The sequence below is a fragment of the Caloenas nicobarica genome, chromosome 6, assembly GCF_036013445.1.
Source record: "Caloenas nicobarica isolate bCalNic1 chromosome 6, bCalNic1.hap1, whole genome shotgun sequence".
Lineage (NCBI taxonomy): Eukaryota > Metazoa > Chordata > Aves > Columbiformes > Columbidae > Caloenas > Caloenas nicobarica.
The window spans coordinates 19,927,672-19,947,604 of record NC_088250.1 but is presented as its reverse complement, the minus strand read 5'-3'; the positions used below and the strand labels follow the sequence as shown (position 1 = coordinate 19,947,604).

At 43.9% G+C, this 19,933-nt stretch overlaps 2 protein-coding genes and 1 long non-coding RNA gene across 7 annotated transcripts in view; 2 read left to right on the top strand and 1 right to left on the bottom strand.

Annotated features, from left to right (window-relative positions):
* Window positions 1–4,808, top strand: part of RAPGEF4 (Rap guanine nucleotide exchange factor 4) — a 150,200-nt gene extending 145,392 nt beyond the window's left edge. For all 3 annotated transcript variants that reach the window (XM_065637505.1, XM_065637504.1, XM_065637506.1), the window contains 2 exons: window positions 2,171–2,225; window positions 3,761–4,808. In XM_065637505.1, the coding sequence (XP_065493577.1) occupies window positions 2,171–2,225; window positions 3,761–3,888 (183 nt within the window). In that variant the 3' untranslated portion in view covers window positions 3,889–4,808. The remainder of the gene's footprint in view (window positions 1–2,170; window positions 2,226–3,760) is intronic.
* A 4,486-nt stretch (window positions 4,809–9,294) lies between these two features.
* LOC135990331 (uncharacterized) lies at window positions 9,295–14,647 on the bottom strand. Its single transcript, XR_010606396.1, has 3 exons — window positions 13,805–14,647; window positions 11,617–11,711; window positions 9,295–10,433 (listed from the first exon to the last, which is right to left on the bottom strand). It is a non-coding gene; the product is annotated as an uncharacterized LOC135990331 (long non-coding RNA).
* A 288-nt stretch (window positions 14,648–14,935) lies between these two features.
* Window positions 14,936–19,933, top strand: part of MAP3K20 (mitogen-activated protein kinase kinase kinase 20) — a 90,914-nt gene continuing 85,916 nt past the window's right edge. Inside the window, exon 1 of one of the 3 annotated variants that reach the window (XM_065637214.1) lies at window positions 14,936–15,136. The gene's annotated coding sequence lies outside the window, so the exon portion shown is untranslated. Of the gene's footprint in view, window positions 15,137–15,894; window positions 16,077–19,933 lie in introns of those variants that run through there. The other 2 variants (XM_065637213.1, XM_065637211.1) reach the window with 2 other exon arrangements.

The following is a 19,933-nucleotide window of genomic DNA, read 5'->3' as shown; positions in this document are numbered from 1 at the left end:
AAAAATGAAGTGTCCTTAGCAAAGCGTCCCTTGAAGTTAAACACCCTTGAAACTTTGTCAGGTTGGCTGGTCCAGTTCAACTTTATGGTCTCTCCTTGAAATAGTTATTTTAGGGGAGTACTTTTTGAAATGCTCTAAATCAAAATAGCAGCATCACAGAGCCAAATATGAATCCATAGAGCTATGAAACATTCATGTTTACGTGTTAATGTTGTTTTGATTTTCATTTGATTGGGTTAAACTTGAAGAACCAACACATGCAGCGCCGTTCTGTCTCAATCCAGTATTACAATGGGTGCTTATCTTTGGGTATTTAAGAGGTTCCATTGAAGTCAATGGGGCTTATTCACATGCTTAATGCTAAGCACAAATTAGAATGTTTGCAAGGTAAGTGCCTTAGAAAATCTGCCTAGTAGTAATGGCTTGAAGAGGTATGAAAATTAACGTAGGATAAAAATTATTCTTACTTGAAATCTGTTTATTTTCCACACGTAAATACATATAATTTAGGAACAATATCATCAGATACATATCCAAATTCCCTAGATCTTTTGGGTACTTGTGGTTTAGAATTAAAATATTTCAGATCAGTTTCAAAACAGCTACATTTCATTTGATTAGACAATGTGTAATCCACAAAATATTAGCATATGATATATCGATAGTGTTTCTAATGCTGACCACCAGTCATACCCATTTTTGTATGCTTGACAGTGCATTAAAATGTCTAAGATTATTCAGTATGTTTGTAAGGAATATTTTACATTTGTGCCTCCCACTTCTGGAATGATAGATTTCACAAAGCTATTTTATTTATAACATCATTTTAATGTACGATTATAGTTTGTCTATTAATTTTGAGAAGCGCATGCCCTACATTTTGCTCTTGACTCGTAAAAAATATATCATTCCATTGTGTGAGGGCTTATGACTGGTTTGTTAATCTCATACAAAATTTCAAAAGGTATGAAGCATCCTAGAGTGTGCTGTGTTAAAACAGGTAGCTGTGTGGTAATTGTTGCACCATGTTAATGTGCTGGAATAAATGTTAGACTCTGATTAGGAACAGCATTTCCCCCCTCTGCTTTTTCTTAATCTAAGCAAAAGAAACAGAAACAAATGTTGTCCTTATAACAGTGATTGAATCAAACTATGTGTTTAAGAAATTCAGTTTTACTGCTGAAGTTTCAGTTTATTTTATATGATTCAGAACAATGAATTTTGCCCCTGCACTGGTGGGCGTATGACCTGTGTGGTGCTAATCACACAAGCCAGTTAAAATTTTGCAGTCCAGAACTAAATCTGCAATGTTTTGCTTTATGGCTTACCTGCATTTCTGTTCTTTAAAACTACTGTAGAATAGCATCTGATTTATCAGAGCAAAACATATTGACTAATATTTTCTTACCTAAGTGAGTGAAATGGTGGCTTATTTACTGAAGAGCAAGCACAGCCAAGAGGGACTGAAGTGTCTTCTCCTTTTTTTTGTGAATTGCTGGAAGCGCACCAAAAGTGAAGCCACTTTCCAGGTTGGGTTAGATAAACGTGTGCAAGCTGACACTAACAGATCTGTTTGATGAAACTTGCCTACAGGGCCACTGTTCCAAGGGTGGCCTTCTCCTCTGCGGATCGAACGTACTTCCAGAGTGAATCACTGGTTGTGCACCCTCACATGCGCATTTTACAGTGTCATTTTCCAGGGGGCCTGCATTTTAAACACAAACTCATATGAAAGGTGAAAGCTCCTTAATTGCTGAGTATGCTCTAGAAATGGCCTCGCTGTTAGGAACTGATGGTCTTAAAATTAACATGTATATACTCCAAGAGGTCCTACATGATATTCCTTTTACTTTTCGATGTGGGAAGATGGTACCAAATAAATGCACATCGAAAGGGCTGATTTTCATTCTTAGTTAAGGCCTTTTACAGCATCCAAGCAAGGGAAAGGGTTCTCTGAGCGCATGTAAATTACACTCATGCTCATTTAAAGCCTGCGTAAATGCAAATCACACCCTACATATGAGGGTATCAGCATTAAAATTATATTTTCATTCATATGACTGCTTTTATTGGCATAAGTCTTCACACTCAGGCACAGATAGGTGCTTCGTTTAAATGATGATGAAATACAGTGCTTGTTCTCTGATTGCATCCCATCTTTTCTTTCCAGCGCATGATTGCCAACACTGTCAGGACGGTGAAATTCTGCCGAAGCCAATCTTTCAGTAAGTGTATTATAACATCTGCACAGTCAGCATTATCATCAGTAGCTACAGTAATTACCACTAATTCTGTGTGTACTAGAATTCAAAAGCCTGGTTTCCAGTGATTCTTCCATGTTTGGATCCTCTGATGTTTTGCAGGGTAAAACACCCTTCAGGAAGCTCTAATAAGCCCTTTCTCCATCTCTTTTCCAAGCACGTGAAGGGGATAAATATCTGTGAGGTCTCCACACATCTGTCAAATTAGAATTGGTTGAAATTAGCCACTGGGTTCAGAAGGGGTTGAAACAAGGCTAGCAGACAGCAGCACACAGATAGGCGCAAGATACTTGCTTGGATAAACCCTGTTTTTATAGGAAACCAAGCTGGAAACATGACATTTATAAATGACATAACTGCGTAAGGTGATTAACTTAAAACCTGTTTGTCAGTACAATTACCAGACCGTACCTGAGGCCACGTAAGATGACAGGGCTGTACGGTCCAACAGGCTGGCTGTGTGGGACTCATCCAGGTGTGCTGTCAGTCCCAGTCACACTGGTGTTTCCTCAGAGGAGGAAATTCATTTCATTCATTCATTTTGCCTCACAGCAGCCTTCCTCTTTCTCAAAGAACAGAATAAATAGTATAAACCAATACATTTTTATACAAATGTTTGCTTTCCATCTGAGTCAAAGTTTAAGTCTAGAAGATCAAGTGAACGGAGTTTTTCCCCCCATCATCATCAAGGTTTTTCTGGCTATATATCTTTTACTTTTAATGTATTAAGCACTATTGAGACCTCCACATAGTTAGAAACGGAAGTGGATTTTCACTATACATAATAAAATGTCAGCATATAGATGTACCGTATCTAAGTCCCATGCTTTTTGTGTATATGTGTTTATATACAGTAGATGCTTCAGTATCTTTCTTAGAGAAGTTCGAGTTACCTAACAAGTATTTCATTAAAATGCAAGTTGTTCACTGTGAGACTGAAGATACTCAGATTTTAACTCAATGATATTTCATAATTGGTTTTGAAGTAGGTATAATGCAGTTATGTTAAGTAATGTAAACAGGTAGTAAATGTTGAGACTTGAATGGGGCAGTCACTGAGCACTACAGTGTTACAAGTATTTAACAGAGCAAGACATGGGAATATTTTGTGAAAGGAGGCATAAATCAATTCTATAGTTTTGAACCTGTGTGAAAGCTGCTGGTTCAAAAGCAGATGGGCAGCTTTAAATCAGACTAGTTAGCTACATAATTTATAGTTATTGACTGGTAAGGCGATGTATAAAACTGTAACCAAGGACCATCAATTTAAGTAAATGTAGCCAAGGATATCTGAGAGAAAAAGTTAATTTGTGGGGGTAGTAACCAGAAAGACTATCAGATACGGAGGAAAGGTTTCAAAGAGAGTGATTTCTAAATATTTTTCTTTTTAACTCACCAGGATCTGGTGTTTCCTGTGACAGCTTGTAAAGAGTCAGGCATTCTGTTGAGGGATTTGTTCGTTTAAGTGTATCAATCCTACATCATTTCTCTTTCACCAGATCCCGACGCAGCCCTAACTAATAAGAACCATCAGGATGTTCGGAGCTATGTGCGGCAATTAAATGTGATTGACAACCAGAGAACTTTATCACAGATGTCTCACCGACTAGAACCGCGTCGAGCATAAACATTTGAAGCAATGATGAGAAAAGGTCTTTTATCCTGTCAAGGTCACTTGTTAAGAACTTCACTTTCTCTGCTACCGCACTGCCACTACAAAAATAAGCAAAAACGTATTCTAAGGTCTTGGGCAATGCACAATGTACCAGCCTGTCAGAGATCTCTGGCTGAGGAAGAATTTTTGCACTGTAGCTGTATGGGTAGCCATGTTGTGAACTGTTAATTCACCTTAAAGTGTAGTGAATGATTTCTCATATGGATAAAAAAAGGCAAAAGATAAAATAGCATAGTTAGTGAAAAATGCACAGAAAGCTTCTAACAATTCTAAGGGAGGTAGTGTTTTTCTCCCTAATTAAAAATCTGCATTTTATGGTTTATTCTCGGGGTCAGGACTAAAACTGATCATCACTTTAGCTTGCCCAGCCACTGTTGACCTCAGTAGAAGATGTATGTAAGCATCTGGTGAAAGAATGTGGGTTCAAGAGCGGTCCAAGGTATAGTTCCATTCAGAGAAGACTTACAAATATTTCCATTTGAAATACAACAGATACTAAAAAAAAATTCTAATCCTAATTGCACTGCGTACTACTGCAAGCAGTGTGGCTATTTCAGAAAGCTGACAGGACTGAAAATATTTTGAAAGATAAATATTTAATCTGTGTTTACATTGTACTTCTTTTTTTGAACTACCAATCAGGTTTTTACAAAATTCCATTACAACAGTAAGGTTGTTGAAATCAATAGCATAAAGGTAGCAAAGGACTGATTCATAAAGAGCACAATATGCACAAAACAGATTTCAAGAGAATAATTTCCTGGACATTAAAACCTTTAACTTCAGCTATAATTAATTGTGGCTGGTTAACACATACTTTCTGGTCTTAAGCATTTACAAATATCTTTTCAGCCAATTAATTTGCACTTTCAATAGACTGTAAATAAATGTTAATTCATTATGTTCTAGAATATTTATTTATGGAGTAGCTATTGTGCCAAAATAATTCTGGTTTATTTATTTTGTTTAGCATGTTATGGGAGTGCAGCTTTTGTCTTTATACTTTGTGTGCATTTTATGTGTAGGAATTGTGTGATGTATGTTTTCTGTAAATAACACACAGTACCTTATTAAATGTAATTGCTGGAGAGGTTTAGTCACTGGCCTTATTTGCACTTCCAGCTTCATTCCTGCATAAATACTGATGCTATTAATTGGCTGATACAGCAAACTTCGTTTGTCATTTGCTGAGCCTCGAAACTGCAGTCAGTCCATAGGCGCTGTGATGTGGGTGACCCACGTAAAGGCAGCCAGGTCCCTCCCTGCCACAGGGAAGACAGTCTCGCAGCGATGTAACACCGCGGGTTTTTGGCAGGTTTGTTTAGAGATTCCGAGGAGGCTCCCTACGCCTCCCATGGAAAGACAGAAAGCAGTTAAATTGGAAAGGTTTAAATTAATAAGGGACGCATTCTTCATTTTTAGCTACCTGACTAATTTGTCCTGCTTGGTCACTAACATGAACACTACAGGTTACCTTGGACAGGATTTTAGCTCAGGTTCAGCCCTGGGCTCGTGTGGTGCTCCAGAGGCTTCAGTTGCCCCAGGGAGATCTGTCAGGTCCTGTGACCGTGCTGGTGGAAGGGATCTGGTGGGGACCCTTTGCCTCCAAGATCATTTGTGCCAGCCCGAATGCTCCCTGGGAGAGCTGTGCTGCTGCTGGGCCAGCGCCGACGGTGGCCAAGTGTGCACCAAGGCAATGGCGAGGTTCAAATGGCAAAAGTCTTTCCTGTTGCGTTCACACCAGCTCTGCTCTGCAAAGCTGGATGCCATAAAACTGATTAAGGCTGAAATTAGAAGTTGCAAGTATTATCTCATAATTAAGCTTCAGAGATGACCTCATTGATATAGTCTCCATTTCGCCTCAGATACAGAGTGTACTTGGTGTTGATCAGGACTGTGTAAAGATTTTATTTTTCTATCTATAAAAATAATTACATCCTTTTAGTCAAAACATAATTTCTGCAAGAGCTGAGAGTCATCAGGGAAATGCTGACATGCAGAACCACTCTCTGCTCAGTACCTGCATTCTGCAAAGGAAAGAATTACACAGTTAAGAAATATTCTGCAGCATGATGAAATAATGTATTTTAACTTTGCTGTCTGACTAGACGTTCAAGATGATTCAAAGCAAAACCAGCTAATAACATAGAGACAAATTTGTGTCTTATTATTTCAAGTGAGAAATATTTCTTATTTCCATTTATACTGCTCTATGAATATACTTCATGCAGCTTTTTCAGATACAGAATCTTCCCAGAAGCAAAGTATGCAGTAGAATAAACTATGGGGACACAATTAATTCAGAAGATGCTTTTATCTTTACAATCAATTTATAAAATTTTTGAGTTCATGATTTTATTTGTTCCGGATTTGTTCCTATTGTTTGGACTTTCATTTATTTCTGTGTTAACTGGTTTACAAATCTGCCAACTTTCTGCTTGGCTCCGCACATGAACCAATTCTTCATCCGTTTAGTACGTTTTTATCCTTTTATTCCTTAGAATCTCTAACTGTTTTACTTATTTGTTGCCAATCAATCTCTGTCGTGTAGATATATCCCAGTGATACAGAGGTTTTATGGCATCTCCCTATCAACGAATGAATGCAGTTTACCTACTCAATTAAACTGGTATCTGGCATTTTTAAATTTTCCAATAAAGGGTGCTGTACAAATAACAAGTGTTGCTATCTCTGTATCTAACTCATTCAAGTGGCTCAGATAGTTACTATGGTGCTGATCACTGTCTACATACCTAGAGATTAAAGAATATAAACTGCCTTCTGGCTCTGATATCCATACTGGGCTTCTCTGGCTCTCTGTGTTGACTTTACAACAGGAAGGCAGCTGTCAATATCTTGCTCTCGCTGTATGAAGTCTAAGCAACTGTTGCAATAGCGTGAAGAATGAATAGCAACTGAGGAAACACTGAAATGTGAAAACGCCCATGCTGTCTCGCCCTGTGCTTGCAGCTGCAAGTCACAGCTTGGTCCCGCTTTGGTGGAGAGACACCCCGTACCTGCTGACTCTCGGGGCCGCTGCAGCACAGCCCCCTCCTTATTTCAACGCTGCAGACTGAAAAAATATAAACCTGCTCAAAATAACGATCATGCCTGAGGGTCACAGGTCATACAATGCCGATACGGCCGGTCCATGCCACTTGGCCTCAGGCCCCAGAGCCCCTGTCCCCGTTTTATTTACTGGCAGAGTCACAGCTGTAGCTTTTAGATGAGAAGTGACTGGGAGACAGCGTCCACGATAAACATGCGCTGCTGGGGATCACAGAGCTGGGATGGTGACACCTTGGGCATTTTGGAAAATATTCTACATTATAGGGTTCTACTGCTGATGTGGTTTTTTGCTCAAGCAGCAGCAGAGAGCACAAACACCTCTATTTAGGGCTCCAGAGCCTAAAAAGTCACAGGGTCCAGCTCTCCTCTCCCCTGGGGCATTTCGCTATTGTTGCTGTGTTAGGATGTGCCGGTTTTGTCAATAATCAGGGCCGGTGCTGACCATCGCTACACAGAGCCAGGGAACAAAGGTTAAACCCAGGGAGGCTGAATCCAGCTTACCAGGAGGCTGCTACTGTTCGGTAAAGGCAGGATCCAAAATATTTTCCCTGGCCATCTTCTTCAAACCTGATGAGCCACGAAGACATGGTAGTGCCAAATAAAAGAGTCCAAATGTACTTGCAGGACTGCAGATGGAGGATTTGGGTTTTTTCTCCTAAGGAAAATGCTGTGAAGGCACACAGCCTCTGCAGACCAGGTACGAAGAGAGCAACAGAGACAAAAAAATCTCTCTTTTCAAGGAGACACTGGCAAAACAAACTTTTAAGTACAAAAAGTTTAAATATAATTTAGAAATCTTACAAAATAAGTTAGAGAGAAATCAAAAGGTTTAACCTGCAGGAGTACCAAAAGAGATAATGAATTTTGCTTTAAAAAAAAAAAAGTTAACAAAATGTAACGACAGAAAATTATAAGTCTAAATTGTTAACATAGCTTCTTAGTAAGGTCACCTGCATAATATAGAGTACCTTACCCTCTTCCAGCAATTTTTAAACACCACGCAGCTTAAATAGACTGCTCTGAATTCAGCGGTATTTCTTCTGGGAGCCCTGAATGCAAATCAAGAGGTAATAGTGGAAGAAAATTAAAAGACGTGCTATTCTCATTTCATTTTTTTGTACTGATAATAAGGAAAGCAGCATAGAGAGTGATATGGCAAAGTGAATCTCTAACTTGAATAGCTTTTCTTTCCCTGTTAATCTGAAATGCATTACACCCTGCCTTTTCAAATAATCATAATGTTCTTTACTGTGGCCGGCATTAAAGTTTAGCAGGCACAAGCACCAGCTGTCACCAGAGGTCAAGGTATTAGCAATCACAGAAAATAATGAACAGATTAAAAAGTTATCACTAAAATTACTACACCAGAAACTTTTACCGCAGCTTGTCTCCACCTGGAGCACAAACAGCCAGCAGAGCTCTGCCTCCAGGGCCGGAGCCGTGCCCAGGGAAGCCTCGCCACCCTGGGACATGTCCCCGTGGCAGTGCCGCGGGGCGGCTGGCCCCCGGCGGGGGGTGGCACGGCCACCTCACCCCTCCATCTCAGGAACGGGCACCGCCACCCCAAACCTGCTGCTGCAGCGCAAGGAGCTCCCTGCCACGGCTGCGAGTTAAAGCCCATCTCCAGCCTCTCAGCGTGGTGAGCGGCGGTGGTCACCGTGCCGCGGGAGCGCCTGGGGAACGTCCTCTGTGCATTTGCCTACATGGCATCAGCTAACGTGTAAGACTGGCTCTTTCTTCATCTGCCCCGTGCACTGCTTTAGCAATAAAACACGGCTCTCATACAGCACCTAAATAAGGAAATAACTTGTAAAATCATAAAATAATATAATCCAGCCATGGTCTTGGCAGTTTATGACTCAAGTGATGGTGGGACTATTGTGAGATGGAAGATTCTTATAGTTAGAAGGGCAAAAAAAGAGCATGTATAGCTACAAAATCTACCATTTACATCTAACTGCTGAGGGACATTTCATGAAGGGTTCATTTTTAATAGGTTTGGCACTCAAAGGTAATTTCTGATTCAAACTAAACTCAGAGAACTACATGAAAATGTAGAATGAAAGCATAATTACTGACGCAAATTGGAATATTTTTCTTGGAAACTCCATGTAATGAAAACGTGATACACAAGGGTGCTGGTAAGGGACTGACCTTTATTTTCTGGCCCTAATCCATTTGGGTCAGAGTGACAAAAAGCAAAGCCTTTGTCACATGGCAGGGGTCAGCCAGTCATGTTTAATTTTTTTTCCTCTTTTTGCTTTAAAATGCAAATAAAGCACACTACCAATGAAAATAATGATTGTAAATGAATACCTCAATTAAAGGAAATTTACATAAAGATACGTAGGATAGAGGTGACAGTAGATACTCCAACATCCTAACAGACAATAATCCACTCCTTAATCAACTTCTGTCAATAATCATAAGCTTTCTGCTCTCCATGGTTTCCTCATTATAACACCACCTCTTGTGTTTTTAAATAGTTCTTTCTTCAGATGCTGTCCGAGCCAGCAAGCGAATCCGCGAGCTGTATTTGCCGACTCTTTGTGGTTTTTCACAGGTGTACATTATTTCTGCGCAGGAGTACCGTCGGCGGCATTGTGGATGTTCTCAGACAACAGAGAGCCAGTGTTGCCTTGGGTTTTCTTTAGATGTCCTCTTTCTCTGCAGGACTGACCCTTGAGGGCTGCGGCACTGGCGGGTTGCTGCCTGGCGTCTGTTTGAAATCTAACGTTTCCTTCCATTTGTAATTCCTGCCCTAATGTTTCTCCTGTTCCAGTTGTCTGGCATGAAACTCCTTTGTGATGCTCCTGACCAGTTAGTGCTGTTGCCAGAAACTAGTTAGAGGTTTGCGCTGATTTTTTTTTTTCCCTTCCTGTCACAACTAGCCATTGTTAATAGTGTGCTAGTGTTTCGGGGGCTTGACCACCTTTTTTCGGAAACACAGACAAAGGGACTGAGATGATATGACTAAACAGATTTATCTAGACTAAGGGCTTTTCTGAGGCAGTCTAATATTATGGACATTTCCTAGTCTTATTTCATCTCTAAATCCAAAGATAAAAAGACAGGATCTTCAATAGACAGATTTGTTTCTCATTAATGTACCCTGGATTTAACAAGCCACAAAAAAATGTAAGCTACTAATACTACAGTACATCATTAAAAGGAGCTAATATTTTCTTCTTAGTTCAAAGCAACACCGTGTCAAGGGTGGCCAAAGTTTTCATTATTCCAGTGGTTGCCTTTACTTTCAAAGACAAGTAAATTGGGTAAATAGTTAGATAATAATTAGTTTTAATAAAGAAAATAGCATACAATACTTTAAAACAGCTGTTGAATATTCTGTGTTGTCATCTTCCCTTGGTGGTCCTCAGAAGTGGAATTGCGACTGCTTCTCCCCAGACTCCCTACGACTGAGCAACCTATTAGAAAAAAATTACGAGGGAAATGACAGGTCCATTGCTTCAGCGGAGCTCATAGTAGTGCAGACTAGAAAGCACAAATGGGCACGGCAACAGTTAATTCAGTGCAGCTTTAAAACAAAGAAAACAGTGTGAAGCCGTATTACATTTTAGATAAAAAACGTGCCAAAATTAGGACATCAAATGAAATCTATTGGACCACAAAATTTAATAAAAGGAGTATGAGCTATATATATAATTAAAAGTATGCAATGAAATGGTAACTGAGCAGAGTACTAGTAAGTCGATTACAGCTGAGTATAATGATCAGCTAAAGATTGTGGTGCCAGTAAAAGATAAGAAAACCATTCTTGTAAAACAATCAAGAAATGTATTTCTTGTTAATATTTTGTCATCTCATTGCTATCTCATTGTTAATTATATTGACATTTTTGTAGAAGTTATATGTGCTTTCATACAGCATACATGCCTGATCGAAAGACAAATAGTGTACAAGCTGTAGCCTGCCAGTTCTGAAAACCACTATGCATAAAGCAGGTATTTGATCCACATGTAATACGTGCATCGCACGCAAGGCTTCTCTGCCACATGAATGCCTGTATTTTATCATTCTAGTATGCATTTAATAATTCCATGCTTAATAATTGTATATTTAATTCATAATTGATATTATCATAATATATATTTATAATTTTGTGTTAAATATACAATATAGGCAGTTTCACAAATTCCTTATTTTTCTCTCTAATACAAAAAATACATGAGAAAACAACAGCAGAAAAAACCAGCAGTTGTGTGGGTCTAAGAGGTGTATAACTGTTAGTACAGACTCCTTCTTCATCCCCTCCAAAAGGCGAGAATTAGCCATTACCCACAGCAAAGCCCGGGCTGCTGAAGCAAACAGGCAGCACAGTGGGGCTGTGGGGCTGCAGGCAGCACCAGGGCCTGTTTGTGGGTGCGCACTCGCCGTGTCACTTACTGCAGGAGAGGCAAGGCTGCCTCTGAGCCAAATCCAAAGGCAATTCCTTAGATTATTCACTTGCCATCCCTCAGAAAGACTAAATGCAGCTTATTTCAGCTAGCAGTACCACGCAAATTCTCTTTTAGTCATGAAACCAACCCTGCTAGTTATGTTTTGGGGTGTAACCGCAGAGGTGTGTGATTGCAGCATATCTGGACATACCTGCATGAATTTCAGTCTGGGCAGCACAAGCAAAAGTAATGATGCAGAGAGGGTTTCCAGGTGAGCCATTCGTCTGCCTCTTCCATGTCATAAACCTGATAGTACAAATGGCATAAAATTAATTCTACCATATTGTCACTGCTACTGTTGCTCAAACTAGACAGATTAACACCAGCGTATGTTACTGCTATGTCTTCTGTGGCAATGTGTGTACAACCTTCCATCCTAGGATATCCCAGGCATGATCCCCACCATGTTTTCTGGCCAATTTTTAAAGCTAGAAACAGAGACAAGCCATAGCAGCCAGAGAAGCAGAAGTGCTTCAAAGAAACCTCAGTACTAAGCCTGAGCTGAACTCTGAGCCAGTCTTGAGGGAGAACTGAAAAATACGGAGCAGGTGTCCACCTCCAAATTAACTGTGTCTAGAGTTTCATGTACAGTTTAAGCTGGCATAAACCACCATTACTGCTAACAAAGCACTTCCAGACTGCCCACTCTGAGCTGCTCCTATCAGCCCTTGCTCCTCTCCCGCCTTTGCGCTGGCACGGGTCCTTGTGCAATTGCCTGACGACCTGCAGTCAGATCTGGGTGAAAACTGAGGGCTTTTCCCTCCAGGAGCGTGGCTGCCGCAGCCCGGCTCCCCGTGCAGCCGCGCAGAAGCCGCGCTGGCAGCCGCGAGGTGGGCAGCGCAGCGGCAGGAATGGGGCTCGCCGGGCAGGGAGGGGTGTGAAAGCTGCCTTTGGCAGGCAGGATCAATTAAACCACCTGGATGTGCACATGAAACTATATTTTCCATGCTGAAAGATGGCGAGACGTCATTCCAGACCCAGTGTGGCAATGAGATATAAAGAGACAATTCATATGAATCCTTTCAACATTAAAATTGAGTTAAAAGTTGCAAGAGCTGTCTTTATCCTTTGCCAATTGGTGTGGCTTTACAATATCTTTTGTTAGCTTTTAAATATTTTCTTTTTCTGCCTGTTCCATATAAATTGAAGAAGCCTAAGACTAGGATGGAGTTTTCCAGAGCTAACTTAGAGTTTGTCAGTTTGAATTTGCTGCCTCAAAAAGATGGGGGAAACCATATCGCCTTGTGTTGGCTCATTGTTTTGTATGGTATTATGACCACCCAAGAAACTCCGATTACTCCAGTTTCTGATCTTTTCTAGCTAATTTTTTAGTTCTCATGATAATGGAAAAAACTTGAAAATATCTGAAGACTCACTAGCCAGTGGGCTGAAGGAATACAAACCCCCAAATGCACACCTCAAACCCTGTTGTAATAATTCCCACTTCGCAGTAGTGTACTGCTGGGGTTGGACGGTCCTCACACAGGCTCCTTTGCTTTTGCTCTCACGTCCTCTAATAAAGCAAGTCCAATTATGTGTTTTAAACAGTGGCATGTTAACGCAGTGCCTGATGCAGACTCTGCACTCCTACTCCTGGAGTAGGAAATATTAACCACCCCCACATTTCTCATGCGCTACTGGAATAGTTTATCTCTTTCTGCAACCAGGGCCTAAAGTTGGACATGATAAATCTCGGCTTTGCAGATACAAAGCCCTGGACAAAAAAGTGCCCTAGGCAAGAGACCTCTCAGTGCAAGTACTCTCTGCTCTCCAAAGCACATGCCTATGAATCAAGTGATTTATCATTTAAATAGATTTTAAAATCATTTGACTAATTGGCAATTGTCTCAGACAGGAAGCATAAACATCTTAGTCACAGCATTTAAGTATGTAGCACCTCTCCTCCTCCAGAGCCTGAGTTTCATGTTATTTGCATTCGATAGTTGTGCTTTCTTTTAAAATGTGGTGCCTTTGATTGATTTTGTCTGGAGACTTCTCCTGGCTCACCAGCAGATCGGTTCATAACAAAGCACAAGAACTCTCAGATCAGACACACGGTGCAGGCAAGTGCTGTATGCAGGGATAGTCAGAGCCTGCTGACCTCCTTCGCCGCTTGTCCCGGCAACACTGAACCTGCCAGGTGGGTGGAAGGGGGTCACCAGCACCCGCTTTTTGAATTTCTTACCATCTTCGTGTATTTACCGCGTGGAGTGCTTAAGATCTTGCTGAACTTTACTCCAGTTAGTTATTATGGCTCAGTGAAATAACATGTCTTATTTTATGTCCAGGAATGTATACTTGTGCTCCACTATTTTAACTCCCTCATGCCAGTAACACACCTTGGGGAAAAGCCTCTGATGTTCATGAAACGATTGCATTTGATTCATCAGTAATGCTGTTCTTCCATGATTCACCTCGATACCATGCATCTTCGCGACGTTCAATTAATGGACACGATCCAGCGTGATGCTGCACACATCTCTGTGATTCATCGTGCTGCACAGCTGATTTTTCTATGGCAGATCGACACGTACATACAACAGCAGTCGAACATGAGAGAGCAAGGCGCCGAGGTTCTCCAGTGGATGCAAACCCACAGGGCACAGACCGCAGCGGACGAGCCGGGGAGCGCAGCCCAGCGGTGACGGCCGCTGAATCCTGCACCGTACCCATACGAACAACGTGCTGTCACAGCCATGCGATGTGTTTGCCTCAGCAGAAAAATTGTTTGCCCCCAAGTCTTTTGAGTCACTTCCTTTAACGGCTTATTTTCAGCCTGCAAAAGGCTTTCTGCAGCAGCACAGTAGCTCAATGCCATTAAAATGTTCGGAAAGGAGGGGCCCTGCGGGCGCACAGGGCGGCAGGTTGTCTTTCTGCCCGAGCTGGGATGCCCGCTCTGCGGGCAGCCGGGGCGCGCGGGCAAGGGCCGGGGGAGCTGCGCTGCCGGTCAGGCCCTCCTCTTCCACATTCCTAAAAGCAGGGCTGGCCGTGGCGGCACGACCTTGGTCCTTCCTGCTCCTGGGGCCCTCCAGCCCCTCTCCAGCCTGGCAACCCCAGGCGACACTCAGCGCTTCAAAGACGCTGCTGCTTGTGGTAAAAGCATTCCAGCTCCGGTGGCACAAGAGCAATGAAGCACATTGTTAAAAACTACCATCGCCTGGTCATTTTGGTAATAATTTCGGATAAATTTAGCTGCGTTGCCTGTCACTGAGGGTGCAGCCCTGGAAGGACGGCGGTTGCGCTGGCAAAGCTGCGACCACGGCTGCCAGGACGGGCGCAGGGCTCCCCGCACCCCGCCCCGCCAGGGCGGCGCTGCCGAGCCCGGCCCCGCGCCGCTGACGGGCCCCGCGCCGCTAACGGGCCCCGCGCGCGGCGCCCAGCCGTTCCGAGCTCGGCGCGGTTCGCCGCGGGGCAGACAGCCGCCTCAGGCCCGGGCCCGGCAATGCGCCCCCTGTGGGCAGGGCGGCCGCGCTGCCCGCTCCCCCGCGGGCCCGGCGCAGGGCGCGGGGTGGCGCCGCTGCGAGGCGGCGCGGGGGCGGCGGCGGCTCCGGCTCCCCGGCACCAACCGGAAGCGCAGGGGACGGAGCGGGAGACGCGGACGCGCCGGTTCCAGCCTCCCTCGGCGGGTCGGTGCCGCTCGGCTCCCGCCAGCCCGGAGTCCCTCGGGGAAGGTGAGGAGGGCGAGGCGCCCCCGCCACGCCCGGGCAGGGGGCAGCGCTGGCGGCGGCGGCGCGGCCGGGCCGTGTTTCGCTGGGCGCAGGGCGGCGGCGGGAGAGCGCGGCCGGGCCGTGGGTGTCCCCGCCGGGTTTGACGTTCCCCACCCGCTGCGGGAACTTTGGAAGTCCTTGACGGGAGGCGCTGGGCCGTCCCGCCGCACGCCCTGACCTTGCGTCGCCCCGGGGAGCAGCCGCCGGCCGGTGCCGCGGCGCCGGTCGAACCCCCCCGGGCGGCAGCGGCGCCCACGCGTGGCCGCGCGGCGGGTGGGGGCCCCGCGGGCGGCGCTCGGGGCCGGGAGCCGCGCCGGGCACGGCCGTGTCGGCCGAGGGGCAGCGGGCAGGGCGCGGAGCGGGCCGCGGCGGCCCCAGGCGGCCCCAGGCGGCAGGGGCCGCGGCTGCCGGGGCCGGGGGCAGCCGGCGCGGGGCCGGGGAGCGCCGCGCTCGGTCGCCGCTCCGCTCCTCAGACCGCGTCTCAGACACGTTCCCTTTCCCCGCACCTGCCACACTTTTCCCATGTTTTGGGCATAAAATCCCTCAGGTTGGGCTTTGAAGTGTGGCTTTACTTCCCTCAGTTTTTTCCTTTTCCTGCTCGCTTTTTTGAGTGAACGGGCATTATATTTTTTGCGCTGTTCGCTCAAGTTAGTTCCGTCCCACCAGTATGCCTTTTTTTAGTCCGTGTGTGTGTGTGAGCCATCCATTACCGCTCCATCCAGCGTGCTGTGCTGTGAGTTTTAGTGACAGAGCCATCGGGAAAGCCATGGATCATTACTTTTTCTAAATTCCAGAAGCAGAAATAATTTGAAAGCACTGGATTAACTGGGTCACTGCCTGAAAACATCATAGCTTTCCGCTGGAGGCATGCGGTTAGATGTTTTCAGGACTTTGCCCTGAAATCGTAAGTCCTCAGAAGCTGACTTGTTTTATCTGTCGGTAATGTGCTTTGCATACCGGTGGCATTGTGTGGGTAATGGAAACCTGGGGAGCCCGGCTCGCCGACGGAGAAGGCAGAAGCCACACGCTGCCAAAACCAAGGCCTGGATCCCGCAGTCGTGCCTGCGCGGGGACCGAGGGCGCGGGTTCAGCTGCCTTGTCTTTCTTGCAGGCGTATTCCTGGCAGGCATTGCTGACGAGGTATAGTGTAAGCGAAGTGAGCAGTTAAGGCTTTCTCTGAGGTAAAATGTTTTCTATTTAAAGTGAAGCCTTTAAACCCTTTGGTCTCGGCCATTGACACAGCTGGAGTGGAAAATACTTTTTTTTCCTGAAGTACTCAAACTGTTTAGGCTGAGTTGAGCTCTTTCTCCATAGCACTGATGGCTATATACATTCAAATAAAATTAGAAATGTTATTATTGGAAGTTATGCGGAATTCTTAGGCTCTGACAAAGGACAGGCTCTAATGTTGTTGCTTTTGTAACCAAGGTAGGCAGAGCTGTGCCTCCAGTCTCACCATCTACAGGGCTGCTGCTGAGTCTGATTAAGAAGGTTCAGGAAATGTAATGATTGTTGACTTTAATTTAAATTATTGGGAGATTAGGAGATTAGGATATATTTCATTTGGAGATATGCTTGGAGTTTGTTTGCATCTTGTCCATCTGCAGTTCATGATACGACTAATGAATCTTTTATTTATAAAACCTTATTTTTGCAGTCTCTCTCGTAATTTCATATCACTGTAACTCCTGTTTTCTATTTAGGCAAGACAGCGGTTAACCATGTTTTGGGCTTTGAAGTGTGTTTTTTTTCTTTTTGTTTGTTTGTGTGTTGTTGTTTGGTTTTTTTTGTTTTGTGTGTTTTTTGGTTTTTTTTTTTTTTTTTAAGACTAAATAAATATGCTGCTGCAAAAGTCCAGGTTGATATGCTCAAGGACTGTAGGCCATGTTGGATACGAAGGATGATTTGGGTCTAAAAATGGATGGTCAAAGATCCTGAAAGCAAAAGAGCTGTTTTGCCAAATAAGGAAACTTGGCACATTCTGCTGTGTATTTTAAGATAGCACAAGTGTGGTGTGCTACTACTTTATTGGCAATATGTTGGCAGCGTGCCTTCCTGAAAGAAGCACTGAATCCTGCTTCGTGGAACCACACAGCGAAGGCAGCAAGTTGCGTGGTTGTTCCCTTTAGTAAATTACAAAGGGTTTTCCTGAAGTAATCGAATATTTAAGCAGGTCAGGTGCATGAGCAAGATGTGGGATGCAATTTTCAGTTCTGCAGCCACGCTCTAAGCAAAATATGAGTTGCAGTTACTGTGCAATTTGTGCTGAATTCTTTCCTGCCTGCTGTCTCTAACACGCAAGTCCCTTGGTGGAAGCTCTATGGCACCAGCTGAATGACAAGCGGTAGGGTATTCTGGCTCATCCATGGGGTAGAGCAGAGAGCTGGGCAGGGAGGCACTTTGGCCACTGTGCGGGCTGGTTTTGGGGAGCTGGGGGGCGTTGCAAGTGAATGTGTAGGGCTCTTCCAGCGTGGCCATGCTGGGGCACAGGGCGGCCCGTAGTGCTGTTGGTTCACAACCCATCTACCCGGCTGCTGGGGGTTCCCTCCCCTTGGGGGCGGCTGGGGGGAGCAGCAGCTGTGGGACCCCAGCAGGGTCCTGGGAAGGGACGCCTGCACAGGTTACTCCCCTAACGTGCTGTAAGCACAAGACAGGAGTGGCGGATGGTTTCCTACACCGAGCACTTACTCCTGAGCTGAGCCTGTTGTGGCATAATAGCTTGCTGCAAAGTGACTCTGCGTAACAGGGTCCTGACATGTTAAATACTGATGTTAAATAATGTTAAATAATAGCTCAACATGTTAAATACAGCCAAATGCGTCTCACATCTGTTTCTTTTTAGTGTGAAATGAACAGTTTCTAACAGCATGCTCTAAGTTACTACGAGGAAAAAAAAGACACAGGAGAACGTGGAGATGTTGTTGCAAGATTACAAGCTTATGTTAAGCAATAGAAGTAAAACAGAAGAAGCAGAAAGTTCTTTTTTTTTCCCCAAAAAAGAGCCCGTAGGAGTAATTAAAATAACTAAGAATCAAATGATTTCTTTAAATACCCGTCATTTGCTCTTCCTGAATTGTCACATTTTCATTTCATCGACAACAAGCAACCAAGTCAGTTGACCTAGCTACCCGCTGGTAGTGGTTCAGCACTCATAACTGTGTCCGTGGGGAGGGACGGTGCTGATGCCAAACCTTCGTTACGCTGCGTGCAGGGGAATGACCACAGTGCCCCTGCCCCAGGCCTGGAGACCCTGCTGGGAGGACTGCTCGCTCTCCTGACTGCATGAGTGAAAGGGGCAAAGAAGTGCCCCGTGTTGTTGGAATGATGCACTTGCTTCAGATGCACGTGTAAGACTACGGAGGTTAATGAAATACCTGATTTTTTTTTTTTTCCTTAACCAATGGTGTAAACTCAGATTGTTAAGTATCTTTTCAAACAGGATGACAAATTAATAATTGTGTGTGGATTTCTCACATGCAGTTGTTACTCTAAACAGTTGTTTTCCCAAACATAACAAAGGGATTGATCTGTCTAATTGAGGATTAACTACCTTGCATCTGAAAACATGGAGTAATATTTAAACATGTCTGTTCTTTCATCTAGAAGGAGAAAACTGTATACCTAACTTAGGCTGTCATTAATTACAGATCTCTAAATAAGGAGTGTCCCATGTAAATCTCTCCTACTTTCTCTGGAAAAAAAGCATCTGGAAGAACCTGATACAAACCAGTGAATCATTCTTTAAATTACATTATTTTATGCTGGTGCCTACAAGTGATTGATTGCTTTAGATACATTTGAAATTGGGAAGGTGTTAAAAGAACGAACAGTAGCTTCTGCAAATGCTTGTGTGCTGGCCACTGCATTGCGATTGCATAAATGTTTAGGTAAAGTTTAAGCAGCAAGGAGGACACATCAGAAAAGTACTTCTTTGTATTTATCAAGTGTCTGCTGTGTGTTGTACCATCTTGAGGTTTGTTTTCTGTGAAATCTTGGAATAACATCTTCTATGTTAGCGTAACTTTCAGGAGTCAAATCACTTGTTTGTATGATTTGGTTCTTCTGGGTGAACAATAATACAAAATAATTTGACAGCTCTTCAGAACTGTTGAATTCAGATAGTGAAGGCCAGAAATACGTGTTTCCTGTGATGTATTTTTCTTTCCTCTGGATTTTCTGTTCCTTCTGTCATCCCAAACGCAACCATCTGTTATCAGCTGTTCACACTTCTCTGTTAAATTTATGGTCCAGTCGGTGCATATGCTTTTGCCTATGAGTAACATTACTCTTCTGAATAATTCTTTTGTCAGTAAGGAGGTTATTCACTGGAGCATAATTATGCATGTGCTTAAACGTCTGTAGGGCTATGGCCTTAAATTGTGAGGTCTCTGGATTGGGAAGCTGACCTGTTTTATTTGTCTATAAAGTGTCACATATGCTTGAGACACTGTGTACACAGTGTTAGCTTGGAACAACTGGTAGAGTAAATGAGGCAAATGAGCTCTTTTTTATGAAGACCTGCTAATTAAGCAGCACTGGCAAAGAAGCAAAAAGTTAACACTGGTTGCGCCACCCTTCTGATTTGCAGGAGTGACCAATTTGCTTTCCCTTGAGCTTTCTCTGAAGAAAATGTATGCAGGGCAGTGCAAAAGATGGCTCTGGGATGGCAGGAAATCTTAACAACAACAGCAACAAGGTTAGAACAAGAACAAAAGGTCAGCAGAAGAGGTCAGGCGCTTGTGTTGGGGAGGGTGCTCGAAG